Source organism: Grus americana, chromosome 7 (genome assembly GCF_028858705.1).
Source record: "Grus americana isolate bGruAme1 chromosome 7, bGruAme1.mat, whole genome shotgun sequence".
In the NCBI taxonomy this organism is placed as follows: domain Eukaryota; kingdom Metazoa; phylum Chordata; class Aves; order Gruiformes; family Gruidae; genus Grus; species Grus americana.
In genome coordinates this window covers 21,451,066-21,466,008 of record NC_072858.1, presented here as the reverse complement: position 1 = coordinate 21,466,008, position 14,943 = coordinate 21,451,066, and the positions used below count along the sequence as shown (strand labels likewise).

General features: G+C 41.6%; 1 protein-coding gene across 2 annotated transcripts in view; it reads right to left on the bottom strand.

Moving 5' to 3' along the window:
- MARCHF8 (membrane associated ring-CH-type finger 8) overlaps positions 1–14,943 on the bottom strand; it is a 97,987-nt gene continuing 83,044 nt past the window's right edge. The window contains exons 4-8 of one of the 2 annotated variants that reach the window (XM_054832442.1): positions 11,728–11,807; positions 10,576–11,421; positions 8,437–8,617; positions 3,936–4,083; positions 1–1,467 (exon numbers count right to left, since the gene is read on the bottom strand). In XM_054832442.1, the coding sequence (XP_054688417.1) occupies positions 1,163–1,467; positions 3,936–4,083; positions 8,437–8,617; positions 10,576–11,421; positions 11,728–11,807 (1,560 nt within the window). In that variant the 3' untranslated portion in view covers positions 1–1,162. The remainder of the gene's footprint in view (positions 1,468–3,935; positions 4,084–8,436; positions 8,618–10,575; positions 11,422–11,727; positions 11,808–14,943) is intronic. The other variant, XM_054832443.1, reaches the window with a different exon arrangement.

Below are 14,943 nucleotides of genomic sequence, written 5' to 3'. Positions count from 1 at the left end.
TTTTTAAACTCATTCACTTAATGCAATATTTACTTCCTAGACTTTGATCTCAGCGTGTCCTCTGACAACATCAAATTCTTGGGTAATTCACACATGACACAGCACTAAAGAAGGAAAACAAATTTCAGCTGTATTGACTAAGTATCTTTTTTTCCGTAACAGCTCACATTTTTACCAATATAGCAACAAACCTTTTGCTAATGGTTTGGAATGAAAGTTACATCACGTATGTATGTGCAGGTGTGTTGATGGTCTGACCTGTTAAAAAAAAAAGAAAAAAGCAAAACCAATCCCCAAACAGAGCACTGAAACCATTACGCATTGAAAACAAACACTGTACACATCTACTACTCCCCGTACACAAGTCACAAGTGCAATATCCTTTGAAAAAAAATTGGTCCTCAAAGGAAACCCAAAGAGGCAGAGTTTTTTAGTGTTGTGTTTAGTAAGATAATGTGGGGCATGTGTTGGAAATCACAGGTTGGAATTTTTTTTTAATTTTTTTTTTTATATAAGGCAAGAGGTTTACAGAAGAATAGATGGGGTAAAGAATGAAGAAATGTTTTGAAAATGACACATTCTTTCAAGTTTCATTCTCATTTGACATACATATTACAAAATAAAGATTTTTAAAAGTGCTATATGCTTTGTAAGTCTCATCACAATATGTAAAGCAAAGTTTTACACCTGCTGCCTAAGACAAAATGTTAGTGGCAGTGTTAGCGGTAGATTAGACTCTAGCTCTCTCATTTCCCTCAATATCTGGGACAACCTCCTTCATCACATTTAAAAAACAAACAAACCCCACTCTACACATATTCCAGAATCGTTTAGAGTCATCTTCTAAAGTAACAGACTCCATGAAGTTGAATACAGTTCACTAGCGGCTTGCTTGATACCAAACCCAAGGCTCATTCTACCCAGTATCCTGTGGCTCTTTGATCAGCCAGTACGAGAGAAAACATTGAGAGGTATGCAACCATGATGACATTGACAGATATGCCAAAGGTATTTAAAAAAATTCCAACAAAAAACAAATGTAAAAAAATTCATCCGCCAGCCCTCAGCTGTTAGCCGATTTTAAAAAGGTAGAGCAGTTTGCAGTAAACAATGATATTTTAAATCTTCAAGGACATACAGAAACACCCCTCCCACCCAGCAATCAGACGTGAAGGATTTCTGCAGCACAGTCTTCTGGCTCTGTGTAATGCGAAGAGTTTGTGTCTGAATGGTGAACCCCAAGCATTTCTTTACTTTCGAAGTTTGGCTCCATTAGTGCAGGTTTTTCAAAAATATTCTTTTTGCTAGTTTCCGGACAGTTTTGTACATATATTACTCGGTTATAAGCTTTAAGTCTCTTCCACAGCTGTACATACACTTTGCATTGTACATACATGAACAGAAGTCCTCCAGTGAAACCAATAGCCACAACCACCAGCTTAGTCCAAAATGGCCACTCTAGAATTCCTGGAAGAAAGAAAGTTTAAAAAAAAAAGAAAAAAAAAACAAAGGATGAGGTCAATATTGGCTGGACTACACTGGATCTCCCGAAAACATCCTTTAAGGAAACTGTCAGAGTTTGGGCCATCAAACTATTCTTATTTTGCCATTTTTCTCACTTAGCATTTTTTTCCCCTTCAAGTCAAACACATGCAGACTTCTGAGTTTATATATCACATTTATTCTCACCCACCAGAGGAAAAACAAAACAACTGATCCTCTGTGTCTGAGCCCTTGTGCAGCACAATCACAGAGCCAAGGCAATAGTTTAGGTCATTTTACACCTGTTTTTAAAAGAAAATTGGACCAGATTATGAAAGGGATTCTATGACATGGTTTTCTCTTCATAGCAGGAGACTCAACTCAGTGACCCATGAAGCCACTCTGTAATCACACAGTACATGCAGTCACAGTCTTTAAACTCAAAAGTGAATGATTGTTACCATCTAGCTTGGTGTGTTCATCATGCAGACCAGACAATTTTATCTGCATCACACCCAGTAACTTGTAGTTGAACTAGAGCGTCTCTTCTGATGCAAAACTGCAAGTGTTGGAGACGCTGAAGCATTCTGGCAAGCTTACCTTCTCTATTACAAATGACCACCATCACTTTTCCTGAATTTGTCTAGGTTGAACTTTTAGACATTGGATCTTGTTACATCTCTATCAAACACTTTTAAATGAGAGACTATTCATTTTATACATCGTCTGCTTACATAGGTCCTGTATCCACGCAGTTTCTCTCCTCTTTAAAGATAAGTAGCATCAGAAGATGGATATGAAATCATGCTGAATCACCAACTATCAGGTTTCTCAGAGAATAAAATCATGGCCTCCCAAGTATTCAAAGTTTTTTACCAAGATAGAGGCCAGTGATCTTTGGAAATACATGGTAGCGTGGGAGGAATGAAAATATTTTAGTCCCAAAATACGAAAGACGCTGCAGTGTGACTACTGCTGAAACCCCACCCATGATTAATACCTGAACCTCTGATTCACAGGTAAGCTATCTGATGCCATCTGTAGGCAGTGATAGCATATGCTTGCCCCTATGCAGACATGAATGTATACACACACACGCTCCCCACAACCCCGCTAGCTCATTACAGCACTCCCAGATTTAGAATCTAAATGAAGGGAACAAAGGCAGTGCTGTAACAAGTACTAAATATTCACACTAATACTCCTATTCATGTTCATCTAATACTTTTATTGGCTAAAATAACCTGGAGACAATAAATCTTTGCAAGCACGTGCTTTTCATTATCACATGGAAACCTTACTTTGAAAGGCCAACCATTTTCAGCTAACATGGAAGAGATGGGGTTGGATGGAACAGGAATGAAAAGATTTCATTCAAAGCAGCTTCCTAACTGAAGTCATGAACAACCAAACTACAGCCCAAATGAGAAATGACAGCAGAACTGTTCAGTTTGAAGTGTGATTCTGCTCTGAAGAGACTGTAACAGCTCTGTGGATTTGCAGGCTTACTTATGCTTAGCTACCTCCCCAGATGATGCTCTTCAATCACCAGCAAAACATTTTCCAACTGCACGTCTAGCTGTCATGCAATGCTGCGTGAGCAAGGACAGCTTGCCTTCTAACGGCTCCCAGGCTTGGTAGATAACCTGTCCCTTCTATCCCCACCTTCAGAAACAGCTCAGATGCCTGAGAAACAGTTCTGTGACAGCTAAAAATTTGCATTCCAGCACACCCTGGTAAACAGATTTCAGTTTGGTAAGTTTACAGTTGGCATACTAAAGAAACCCTACTATTCAAGTTAAGACACCCCTGCAGTGGGGTGGCAGCCACTACAGGAATTGCAGTGCACCTCATCTCAGTTGCATGAACTGGAGTCCTAAGGATCAACCTGAATTTCTCCTGCTTCAGGCACAAACACTCATAAAAATTTCTCCAGTCTAACATGGCTCTCAGAGGAAACTTGCACTAACCCACCTCAAGATGACCGAATAGAAGGAAAACCCTGTTGATTTACCTCAAAGATTTGGACTTTGGTTCCTCTTACTTCTTCTCTTTTTAAAAACTGTCCTGGTTTTGCCCAGTTAAAAGGTAGCCATAGCAGCAAACAAATGCTTATGTCCTTACCTGCTCAGTAAGTGTTCCAATTCAAAACTAAATTAGCTAGGGCAGTGCAATTTTGTGTCTGGCTACAGTGGATTAGCTCTCATATCTGTGCATTTCACAAGTACAAACTAAATTGACTTGGAATAGACTTAAAAAGCACTCACAGATGAATTTACACTGATTAAACTAAATCATTTTAGAACTGGGCTTTTAAACCAACCCAACCTCAGGCTAAAGCTGACTAGTCTAAGTATAAACATTACCTGCACACTCATGCTCCGCATCCTCTCTGCAATCAAGATAAATAATTATTCCAAGATAGTAAGTGGGAAAATAGGCAAGTAACGTACCAGTAGTCTGTCCCTGTTTAATCTCTTCAGCGGTCCTGTCTATCAGGACATAGAGAGACCACACAACGCAGGTGATGGCAATGATATGGAATGTTACAGAGCACATAATCTTCCTCCTCTCACTGGCCGTCATCTGCAGCTTCTCCCACTGGCAAGAAACCCAGAAGCAGAGCAAGAGATTAGGTGTTTATTGTAGTAACTAGAGACTGTAAAAAGAGAACATTGATGAGAACAAAAAACCAGGCAGGAGACCAGTTTCCTCCTAATACAGATTTTAAGTGAGACGGCATTATTGCTCTGATCACAGCATGCATGCGATGGCGGGCAGCTCATCCTGCTGTGACAGGAGCCATCCTGGCACCAGAGGGGACCTCCAGTGCTCAGCTCTGATCCGGAGCCTCAGAACAATGTCATCGCACCCTGCTTACCCAGGCAGGCGCACCTCCAGCACAGAAGGATCTTAACGCGAGGTCTTGCGCAGTGCAGACAAGGCTGCTCCCTCGTGTGTTCCCCACTCAACGGTGGGTACCCACAGTCACCGCTGAGCATCGCGAGTGGCAAAGGGTACCCTCACTCAGGCAGGCATTCAATAAAACACTGCAATAAAAGCAGTACGTGATCCAATTGACCACTGTGTGCAAGACATCTCACACCGAGCTCTGTTAGAGTCCCTCAGTGCACAGTCAAGGCTGTTTCACTCTCAGCTCAAGGCTGTTTAGTCTCACCTCCTGCCTCTGGGGGTTTAATTCAATCTTCACATATATTTAACACTACTTACAGCAGCGACACCCATATTTTATTTTCAGTGTTTCAAGTGCACTTAAATACATGTGCCCTAAGAATATACAGTCGAACTGGGATGACAGCTTCTGTAAGTGAGAGGACATAGCAAATTAAATCCCCAGACCTGCATCTATCAATAATGTTTATACAGCCCAAATAGAAACCACAAAGTCAGATTTCTGTCATTTAGGTTAGATACAAAAACTAGACAATTATTATAGATGCTTCTAATATACAAGGAACTGTTCACAAACAGCTTTTATTTTTTTACCTGACACACCTGGAAGATTTTTTTTTTTTTTTTTTTTTGCAATTTCCCCTACATATATGATGAAATTTTTTGCATGTGGGTTACACATTCCTCAGTGTATCTGCTTGGAAGAGAGTTAAGATAGGCTTTTTTCACACTTTCACAAAATATATGCTGGGGCACATAAGCTTCTCATACATACCTATGTGTTTCTAGAGAGATGCATTTCATGTCTCCTAGAATACTTTGTAGAAAAAGAGGACTTTGAACAGGAGGAATAATGTGGAAGAGAGTGAGGATGACCTGACTGGTATGATTGAGATCACCCATTATGTTGAATTGTTGTTTCCACTCCTACAGGAATGGTTGAACCCTGAAACAGACTTTGTGATTCTCTCTGTCTTGCCAACAGTCTCTTTGGCCAGTCCAAGCCACATCTCCAGTCCTGTAGGCATCCAAATGTCATCACAGCACAAGAATTGAAGACTTTCAGCAATGACATGCTAGAAAGCTATATTTTTTCAATTTTCTTAGAAAAAGATTAGACAAAACATTCCCTTTGGATGTTGCATTTTAAACAGAAAATTGCTTTTACATCTAAACAAAGATGTTTTCTTTTGATAGAAAGTATAAGTTTATTTTGTTAAAATGTAATCATGTGAAATCTGTGAATGCTCTTACAGAGCCACAAGGACTTGTGCTTCGACTAATTTCTATTTCTCTTTTCTGTTCCACAGCTTGAGCTCCTTTGCTGGACAGTGTCTCCTGTGAACTGCTGGCTCTGCAGCCACCAAACCAACCCATACCATCTCATCTCTTCAAGAGATATGACTGCACAGCAAAAGAGAAGATATTCTGCAAACTATGCACTAGCCCAGAGAGGAAACTAGAATCTGTAGGTCCCTGCTGCATTATTCCGATGACACAGCATGCGGCATTTCCCAATTAAAATAGTCAGCGTTTCTGGGTTTTTGAAATGTTGTTAAAACAAAAAATTCAGCAGAAAATTTAGATTTAATGTCTTCTTTTTTTTCCATTGAAATTTTAAAACAAAGCATTCCTCTCTTGTCTCCCATCATCTCCACTTAAACTGTGATTTTCTTTTCTCATCCTCTTTCCTTAGTAACTTAGCGTTTGACCAGACCAATGCACTGTGCTGTGATACAACCTTAAGATGCTGATGATTTAATCCCATTTCTACCCTACAGACAAGCACAAGCCCTATTATTTGTCCCATCCTGTTCATAATCACCAGTTCCAGACAGTTTTCTCCTGACTGACAGAATACCATAAAGACTCAGTTGAAGATACAGAGGCAGCTCATCTTCCGGCTGCAGCTGAACCTCTGCAAGACTCTAGAGGTATTTGAGAGGTAAATTCCTTCTCCTTCTGTTTATGGCTCTGTCCCTACCTTCTGGCATCTGGTCGCCTTCCCATAGATGACTTGTTCAGATATAACTAATGATACTGAATGACTCATTTTTGAAGCTGCCCAACAGCTTTTTCTCACAGGGCACAAATATTCCGAAAATGTTTCCCACCCACTCCAGGCAGACAAAGCACAGGAAAAACAGCAGCCAATTGCCAACTACAGCAACTCCTTTTACTTGGGATTCTCTAGAGTAATTTCTTTAATGTCCTGTGTCTGGGCTGTGCAAAGTAGTGTCTGTGCAGATAACAAAGCCTATGATGGCCAATATTGCAGTTCAGAGGCACTATGCTCTGTGCAAAGGGGCTACCAAGGCAAAATCTGCAGTTCTTAGAAGGCAACAATTCACTGCAGTCATAAGAAGAGGTTGTCCTATCAACCAGACATGCTAAGCTATATACTTTGTAGACTGTACATCTCTGTAAAAAAATAAGAGGTATTTGCTTTGAAATCTGCTCTATTTTCTGCTAGGAGTCACTTTCAGGAATTGAGCAAGTTCTCATAACAGCTTGCGGATGGCTGCAGTCCAGACTTCCCACCCTATGATTTAGGCTCATCTTAATTGAATTTAATGTTTCTCATTTATTCTAGTTCCAGACTGAGGTTATTGTTATTAACTTCTTCCACTTTGGTAGTCGTGGCAAGATTTGTCTGTGCTAAGAATACCAGTGACTTCCATCTCAAAATCCTGATGGTAAGCACCAATTGAAATTGAAAGCCCAGAGGATGTGGGAGGACAGAAAGGATACTAGTGCAAAACTGGCCTTACAATACAAGTAACATTTAAGTACCCTGTCGTGGTTTAACCCGGCCAGCAGTTAAAACAACCACACAGCTGTTCGTTCACTCCCTCTCCCGCTCAGTGGGATGGGGGAGAGAATTGTAAAAAGTAAAACTCATGGGTTGAGATAAAGACATTTTAATAGGACAGAAAAGGAAGATTAATAATAATAGAAGAATATACAAAACAAGTGATGCACAGCACAGTTGCTTACCACCCAGAACCAATGCTCAGCTAGTTGCTGAGCTGCCCTCCCCCAGCTATATACTGGACATGACATCATATGATATGGGATATCCCTCTGGCCAGTTTGGCTCAGCTGTCCTGGCTGTGTCCCCTCCCACCTTCTTGGGCACCCCCCCACCTTCTCATTGCCAGGGCAGTATGAGAAACTGAAAAGTCCTTGACTACTTGGCAACAACTAAGAACATCAATGTGTTACCAACATTATTCTCTTCCTAAATCCAAAACACAGCACTATACCAGCTGGTAGGAAGAAAATTAACTCTATCCCCGCCGAAACCAGGACATATCTATACTTTAAGTCACCAGATTTATGAAAAGTACTTTTCTATAAAACAGAAATACAGGTTCTAGCAACCTGAAGTACTACAACCTAGTCATTCACAGTCTAAGGAAAGGTAAAAATAAAACCAGATTTATTGGTGAACCTTCTTCTACTTACACTGTAATATTTTCACCAAAATAGGCTTGCTCCTTTAAAAAGAAAAAAAGCAGCTACAAATTTTAACCAAATTACACTCAGAAAGTGTGATTTAAAGTTTAACCTGAAATCGTCATATTTTCAAGAGAACTTAAAAGCCATGTGGATCTTGGAGCAGCAAACTAAAGCAGATAATAGTAATACAAACCTCCATATTTAAAAAAAAAGTGGATAGCTGCAGAGCAAATAGCTTTGCGTATCAGCTCTAAAGTGTAACTGTAAAGAAAAAAAATCAGGTTGCTGCATGCATGTATGTAAACGTGTGTGTATGTACATTTATACACAGAGAGCTGCCAGGCTACAATAGCTAACTGTCAGAGCTGGATTCCACTGATGCTGAATTTGCCAGGCTGAGTGTCAATTTAAATCCTTTTGCACCTATACAAAACTGACCAGCCTTACTGAGGAGCCGCAGAAACGTGATAAATACGTGGGGTGGCGGGTGCTGCGGGCTCATGGGCAGGGCCTGCCTGTTTTCAGAGCAGATCTGTGTTTAACAAAGCATTTCCTTGGGGAAGCAGGTCTTGTGCCTACCTTTCGCAAAGGCTTCAGTTTTGTCTCCATGATGAACTCATACTTGCACAGTTCACAGCATCGTGTATCTGAGCTCTTGATCCATTGCTGCAGGCAGGCTTGGTGCACAAAATGAAGACTTCCCGTGCAGTGACAGGGGGTAATCAAAGGGCTCTCATCATCTCCTTCACAGTGACATATCCTGAATCAGAAGCAAAGCCGCTCGTTAGGAGAAGAGGAAGCAGAAAGGATGTGGAAGAGGCATGTAATATCAGTGATCACACACAGTTGTCCATTGAGGATCCTGAGACATACATATCAAAGAAATGCATTCCATAAAGGAGCTACAACTAAGGAACTCCCTTGCTGTGCAAGCACATACACAGGCACAAAATAATTGAGCACAGACACTGCTAACTAGACAGCTGCTTTCTAACAGATGAGGCGGACACATAGAGCCTGACAGAAAAGCAGTATCCAAAACAAAAAACGGTAAGAAATGACAATACTTCATCTAGAACAATAGCACTTAACTGAAAATAGCATTTAAACAGATCAGACAGCACTTGCCAAGACAAAATATGCACAGAGAGGTACAGCTACTCATGGATCATGAGCTGAAACAGAAGGCAAAACAAAATTCCAAAACCAATGGTGAAACAGCTACCCCCATATCATTAAGAGTTAATTTAGACAGCCTGGATTTTGCACAAGAGAAGTGATAATTTCTAGTGCCAATTGCTAAAAGACAGATCCACACTGCAAAGCTATGGCACTGAATCTCCCCAAAATACACCTACTCTAAACGGACTAACGGTTTTGCTCTCCAATTCTTACTTTGCAAGAGCTGCTAAGGAAGCATCAGCTCTGCAAAATTCCCCATTTCCCTCACAGCCTAACTATGCAGATGGCAAGGACACCTGATATAGTGTTATTACCAGGTGCTGGCATTTGATTTCCAGGTTCAATTTATACACAACCCTTGGGTTGCATCAAACATCACTAAGTGCTTTTAACCACGTGGAAGAAGTCATGAATTGAGAGGAGGATGGTAAGGAGCTCAGGGAATGAATAGAAGTTACTAAGCATATGTGAAGTACACCCTGGCATGCTGCCATCCCTGTCTATTACCGAAATCTCTTACTGATGTGTAGCATCTTGCCTCTTCCGACCTTGCTGATAGCTGGCAAGTGGAAATGAAGGAGTGGGCTGATTATAACAGCATCTTGTTGATGACAAGCCAGTACAGAACTAGATTTTGCTGGTAATGAGAGGGGGAAATCAAATAATATTGGCAAGTAGCAACAAAGCCAGCTTCAGAAAGTGCTGTCAGGGAGGAGAAAGATTAGGATTGTAAAATGCTAGGTAGAGGGATGGGACATTTCCTCCTGTGATTGGTGACTCCTGCTCCTCAGCCACATTTTGGAGTTGGAATGGGGCAGACCTGCAGACAAGTCACCATGAAGACAGTCCAGAGCTGGCTGTTCTCACCACGTCTGCACATGATTAATCCTCTGTAGTTGGAACAACGACACCCATCCTTTTTGGACCTCACACTACGGACATCACACAGACCCACCACTAACACCCAGCGCTCAGATCCCCCTTTTGACTAAGGCGTCCAGAAAGCCCTTTACAAATAAAAGAGTGTAGTGCAACACAAACTGTGAGGAAAAGATTAAAAAAAAATGATTTTAAGCTATATTGACCTGATCTCAGAAGCAATTTTCAAGCAGTCTGTTTTCCTCCTGACTCCCCACCCTCTGACCAAACCAGCAGCAACTGTGAGGACAACACACTGCTCATTAAAAGCTAAGATGTGTTCAGCTTGGCCTTTAACATGCGTAGCTGATTCTCTCATGATATTCCCAGTTTGGGCACTGGTAAGAGAAAAATACCATCTCAGAACCCCAAACCTGAAATAAATTGCAAGAGAATTTATTTGACTCCAAAGGAAATTTTTTTGCTTAGTAGCCTTGTTAAGTGCATCAGAGGGGTGCAGGAGAGCAAAGAGAAGGCTGCATGCTTCATATTGCACATATTAAAGCCAGGTGACAGGGTGAAAGAAAAGACAGAAACAGCACAAAGGCAGGGGAAAGCAGAACGGTCACCACCGCACATGGGAGGGCTCGAAGGTAGGCGGTTCTCTGGTAAACCAACCTGCAGGTATCCCCCGATGTGGACACAGGGGAGAGAGGGGGGAATTTTTCTGAGAGGGGGGAAGGGCAGTCAAGGTCACTGTCCTTCTCAACTGAACAGAGCGGCGCCCGCTGCTCTTTTGTTTTCAATTTCACTGAGGTGCTGTCCTCAAAGACGTCATCATCTCCCATATCATCAGAGCAGAAGTCCGTGCTTTCCACGAGCACGCTGGAGGATTTCTCAGCTTGGAAGTGACTGGAATAGCTCTCCAGTTCATGGAACTTATGCAGGCTGCTGGTGCTGGAGGTGTGGGAGAAGGAAAAAAGGTAACGCAACAGTTTTTTGCTCCTTGAGGTGTCATGGTCCACTTTGTCCTCCAGCAAAGGGATATGTACAGCACTGTGGTTGTCTGCTCCTCCCGATGCACTCGAGTAGTTGGAAAGGGAAGGGATATAGGAGTGCTTAGAATTGCTAAAAGAAAGAGGCCTGAGATTCGGCGGTTTCCTCTCTTTAAGATGAAATTTGTTAATCCTTAAACACTGCTCTTGAGTCGGGGTCAATTTGCCTTCTGAGCGTGTTCGCTCCACATAGTCAAAGCACTCACTGGTGCTCTGTGCCTTCTGGTCCACGTCATTGAGGGACTTGGAGAATTTCAGAGTGCGGGTGGGCTTTACATTCTTAGCAGACCTGAGTGCCTGGCCCCGATCCTGCCCACGAGAGTTTCTCTTTGCTGCATGTAACGTGTCCTGACAGATTATTGTCACAGTGACCCCTTGTGTCAGAGGGCTCTGGCAGTGAGGATTTTTCAAGACAACAGCAGACTGCACTGGACTGTGATGACAACACTCAGAAAACACTGCACTGGAACTGCATGCAGAACAGTGGAATAAAAGCACAGAAAGTAAAAAACAATTACATAAGAGAACACATATAATTAAAAGTGAAGAAATAAGAATTATGGCTAGTGTGGGAATGGCAAACATAGCGGGGCCAAATGGTCAGTGGGATTCAACGAAGCAGTGTTAGACAGCAGTTGAGTCAAACAAATGGGATGTTTCGTATGGGAACCCCGCATCTCTTACTTCCCCATACACGTGCTTTTTCAGTTTTGTTTTTTTCTTAATCTGAACCTTGCATGAGCCTCACTGTAGCCATGCAAACAACACACTTTACCTGCAGATGTCCTGGTTGGATGGTGTAACAGAAGTCCGAGAGAAGCTGTGAGGGGCAGAGATAGAGGTTGGACTTCCAGCCTGCAGTGAAATTCAAACAAACAAACAAACAAAACCCCAAGTCACAAGTCGGAAGAGCCTGGTATGCACAGCAATCACCTTCAGGGGTAAACACAGCATGTGGAGTCAGGTATCACTCTACATCAGACATTCAAGGACTAGTTGCAAGATAGTGGTTTTGTTGTCAAATGCTAGAAAGGGAGGTCACACAGCCTCATCCTTGGAAAAGTAGTAATCAGACCAGAAAAGCTTTCCCCCAAGGTCAAATGCAGCCATCTCTGGAGTGGAACCTGCCAGCTGTCAAACATTGCACAGAACAATAGCTCAGGAAACAAGCAATGCTACAGTAATTAGAATAATTAGATGGAGGTGTGTGTATAGACTAGTCAGAATTTAGCTATCACATAATAGCTAATCCTTCCACTTATAATGATGACAAGAGATTAGAGACTTGAGGTTTTTTTCACAAGACAGAACCGTCAGTAATTCAGTAACTCAAACACTATTTGGGGACTTATTTTCCGTACTAGCATACACAGATGAGCACCATCTGCCAAACCAGACCATTCCCTGAAGCACTCTTTGTACTTTGTGAGGCCTTTCATCCTGCTCTTACTCTGACAGGGTCTTCCACCTACTTGGAGAAGAGGTGTGGAAGCAGTCACATTCATAAGACCCAACGAGAGCACAGTGAGAAATTGAATAACTGAAGAACTCAGAATTCAGCTGAACTAACTCAAAAAACAAAGCTAAGCTTTTGGCATATTTAACACTTAACAGACAAGCCTCTAAAATCAATCTAGCAAGAACAATCATTGTCTCGGAGTTGGGACTCAATGAGCTATTATTATAGGCTTTTCCTGCCGCTATATTCTGCGGGTCACTAACAGAAACCTCTCAACTCTTCCTAGAAGCTTTGACAAGGAGGAGACTTGCATTGCTAACCTTGTAATAGAGACTCTTTAAACCTGGATCTCCCATGTCCCACAGCTTCTGGATAGGCTGTGCCACTCATCCACCGCTGCAAAACGCTTCTCAAATTTCAAAATTCAAACAAAGGTTTACAGCTCTTTTGATCTGCAAAGCAAAGCCTGAAACCCAGGAAGGAATGAAGCAACCAGCACAGCAACAGGTGTCAACACCACACTGGGCTGCACAAAAACCAGCACAGCCAGCACAGACCTGGGCCAGGCAAGTGCACAAAGCCAGAGTAGGACAGACTTCAGGTCATGGAAGGTGTGTTGCCACAAAAGCATGCTGTGCCCAGCCCAGTACTGCAACTTGAGACGCCAGAGCTAGCTCAGCCATCACTGCTTGGATGATCTTTGGTCATGGTGCAATGCACACACGCTCTATCTGTCTCAGTACTCTTCAATTCCATACTTATATTATACTCTATTTATTAAAAGCCCCTATGGTATATTTAAAAAAGGCCGCTGCAGGCTTTACACTCTCATACCAAAAGCAAGGTTCCTTGTCACACAATATACTCTTCTTCCTTTGTGAGAGAAGATGAATATACTAGGATACCCATGCGACTTTATAAATACAGATACAACTATCATTTTTCATATTACAGGACTCATCTGTCAAGGTTTTTTTCCTCTAGCCAAGAGCACTACAGAGAGCAATGTATTTGGCCTCACATAGGGATGTCTCAGGTGCACCAAGCCTGAAAAAACAGGTATCCGTTTACAGCTGGGTCTGCAAGAGTCAGGGGCAAACTCACACACCTCTTGATCAGTAGCAAGACACTGTAACTTAATTCCCATCCCACTTGGCTAGGTACACGTATAGAATAAAAAAACCCAAGAGAATAACCTTGAGCCAGAAAGCAAACTGAACTATGTTATGACGGTGACAAAATACATTAAAGACTTAAAGATCAATTATTGGCTTTGTCCTGGAAACTATGGCTCTTTACATTTTACACCACTTGCACATGCTAATAATATAGGATGCTGATCATACTGTAAGGTGAATTCAGGTATTACTTGGAAATTTGCTCTCTGTTTGATGCTTAACCTCTCCTAAAAGAAGGTACATCACTGACCTCAAATCTTATCTTTTAAAAGGAGTTTGTGCAGTAATTACACTTTTTTAAAGAAAGACCGACCAGTTAGTGAAAGACCTGACACACTATAATCTGCCACTATAATTATGCAAATGAAAATTAATAAGACTTAAATAATGAATTATTTAAAAAGACATATTTAACAATTTTCTGAAAACAAAATATTGAACTAGTAAAACAGCATGTTGCATTCTGTCATGGTAACAGAGCCATATATTGTTGGAACTAAAGTTACAAATCAATTAATAAATCTGTCTTAGGTTTTATGTTATGAGCAAATCACAGAAGGTAACCTGCTTAGAATGAATCCAGCCTTTCTACTTTTTCACTTTAGCAATGAAGCTTTAAAAAAAAGACAATGGTATATATGACATGACAGTCTAATGATCCAAAATTTCCCTTCTGAAACAATGCTACTAGTTTCTTCATCCAATTGCCTGGCACCAAGACAAAGTCAAAGTCTTGCCACTTGGGAAATCAAAAAGCTGGGACAAACAAGAAACTGTGGAATTTCATTTGCATTTCAAGCTTACTATTCTGTTTCTAGATGCCAGCGCTGTTCAGGACAGCTTACAAAAACCCCACATCTGAGGCACATTGCCTTTTCCTCCTATCTTCCTGCTTCAAAACAGGAGGATCCTTTGCTCCATCTTCATCCATAATGCAAATGCAACCAAAATATGAACAGAAGTTAACACATTTGGGAAAGACACTACAAAGGAACAACAAAACATTGGAGGAAGTTATGCCCCACCCTCGGTTTAAGCTAACATAAGCTGTGGCTACCACCAAAAGCCATGGTTCAATGAGCCTCCAGTGTCTCAGTCCATCCTCCTTTCCTCCCACGCTTTTTGCTCGTGAAACTATTTACACAGCTGCATTGCAAATCATATTAGGATAGTGAGGTGAGGTAAAACTAACCACTTCTTTTACTGAGCTTGTTTAATACCAGTCACTTCCCTACCTTCAGCTGCTGGAGGAACACCAGTCAATTAGAGAATGAGCCTCTAATGGGGATGCACAACTCACTGACAAGAGCACAGCAAAATGCAAGCTGCTGCCAAGAGCCCGAGAACTAAGTTC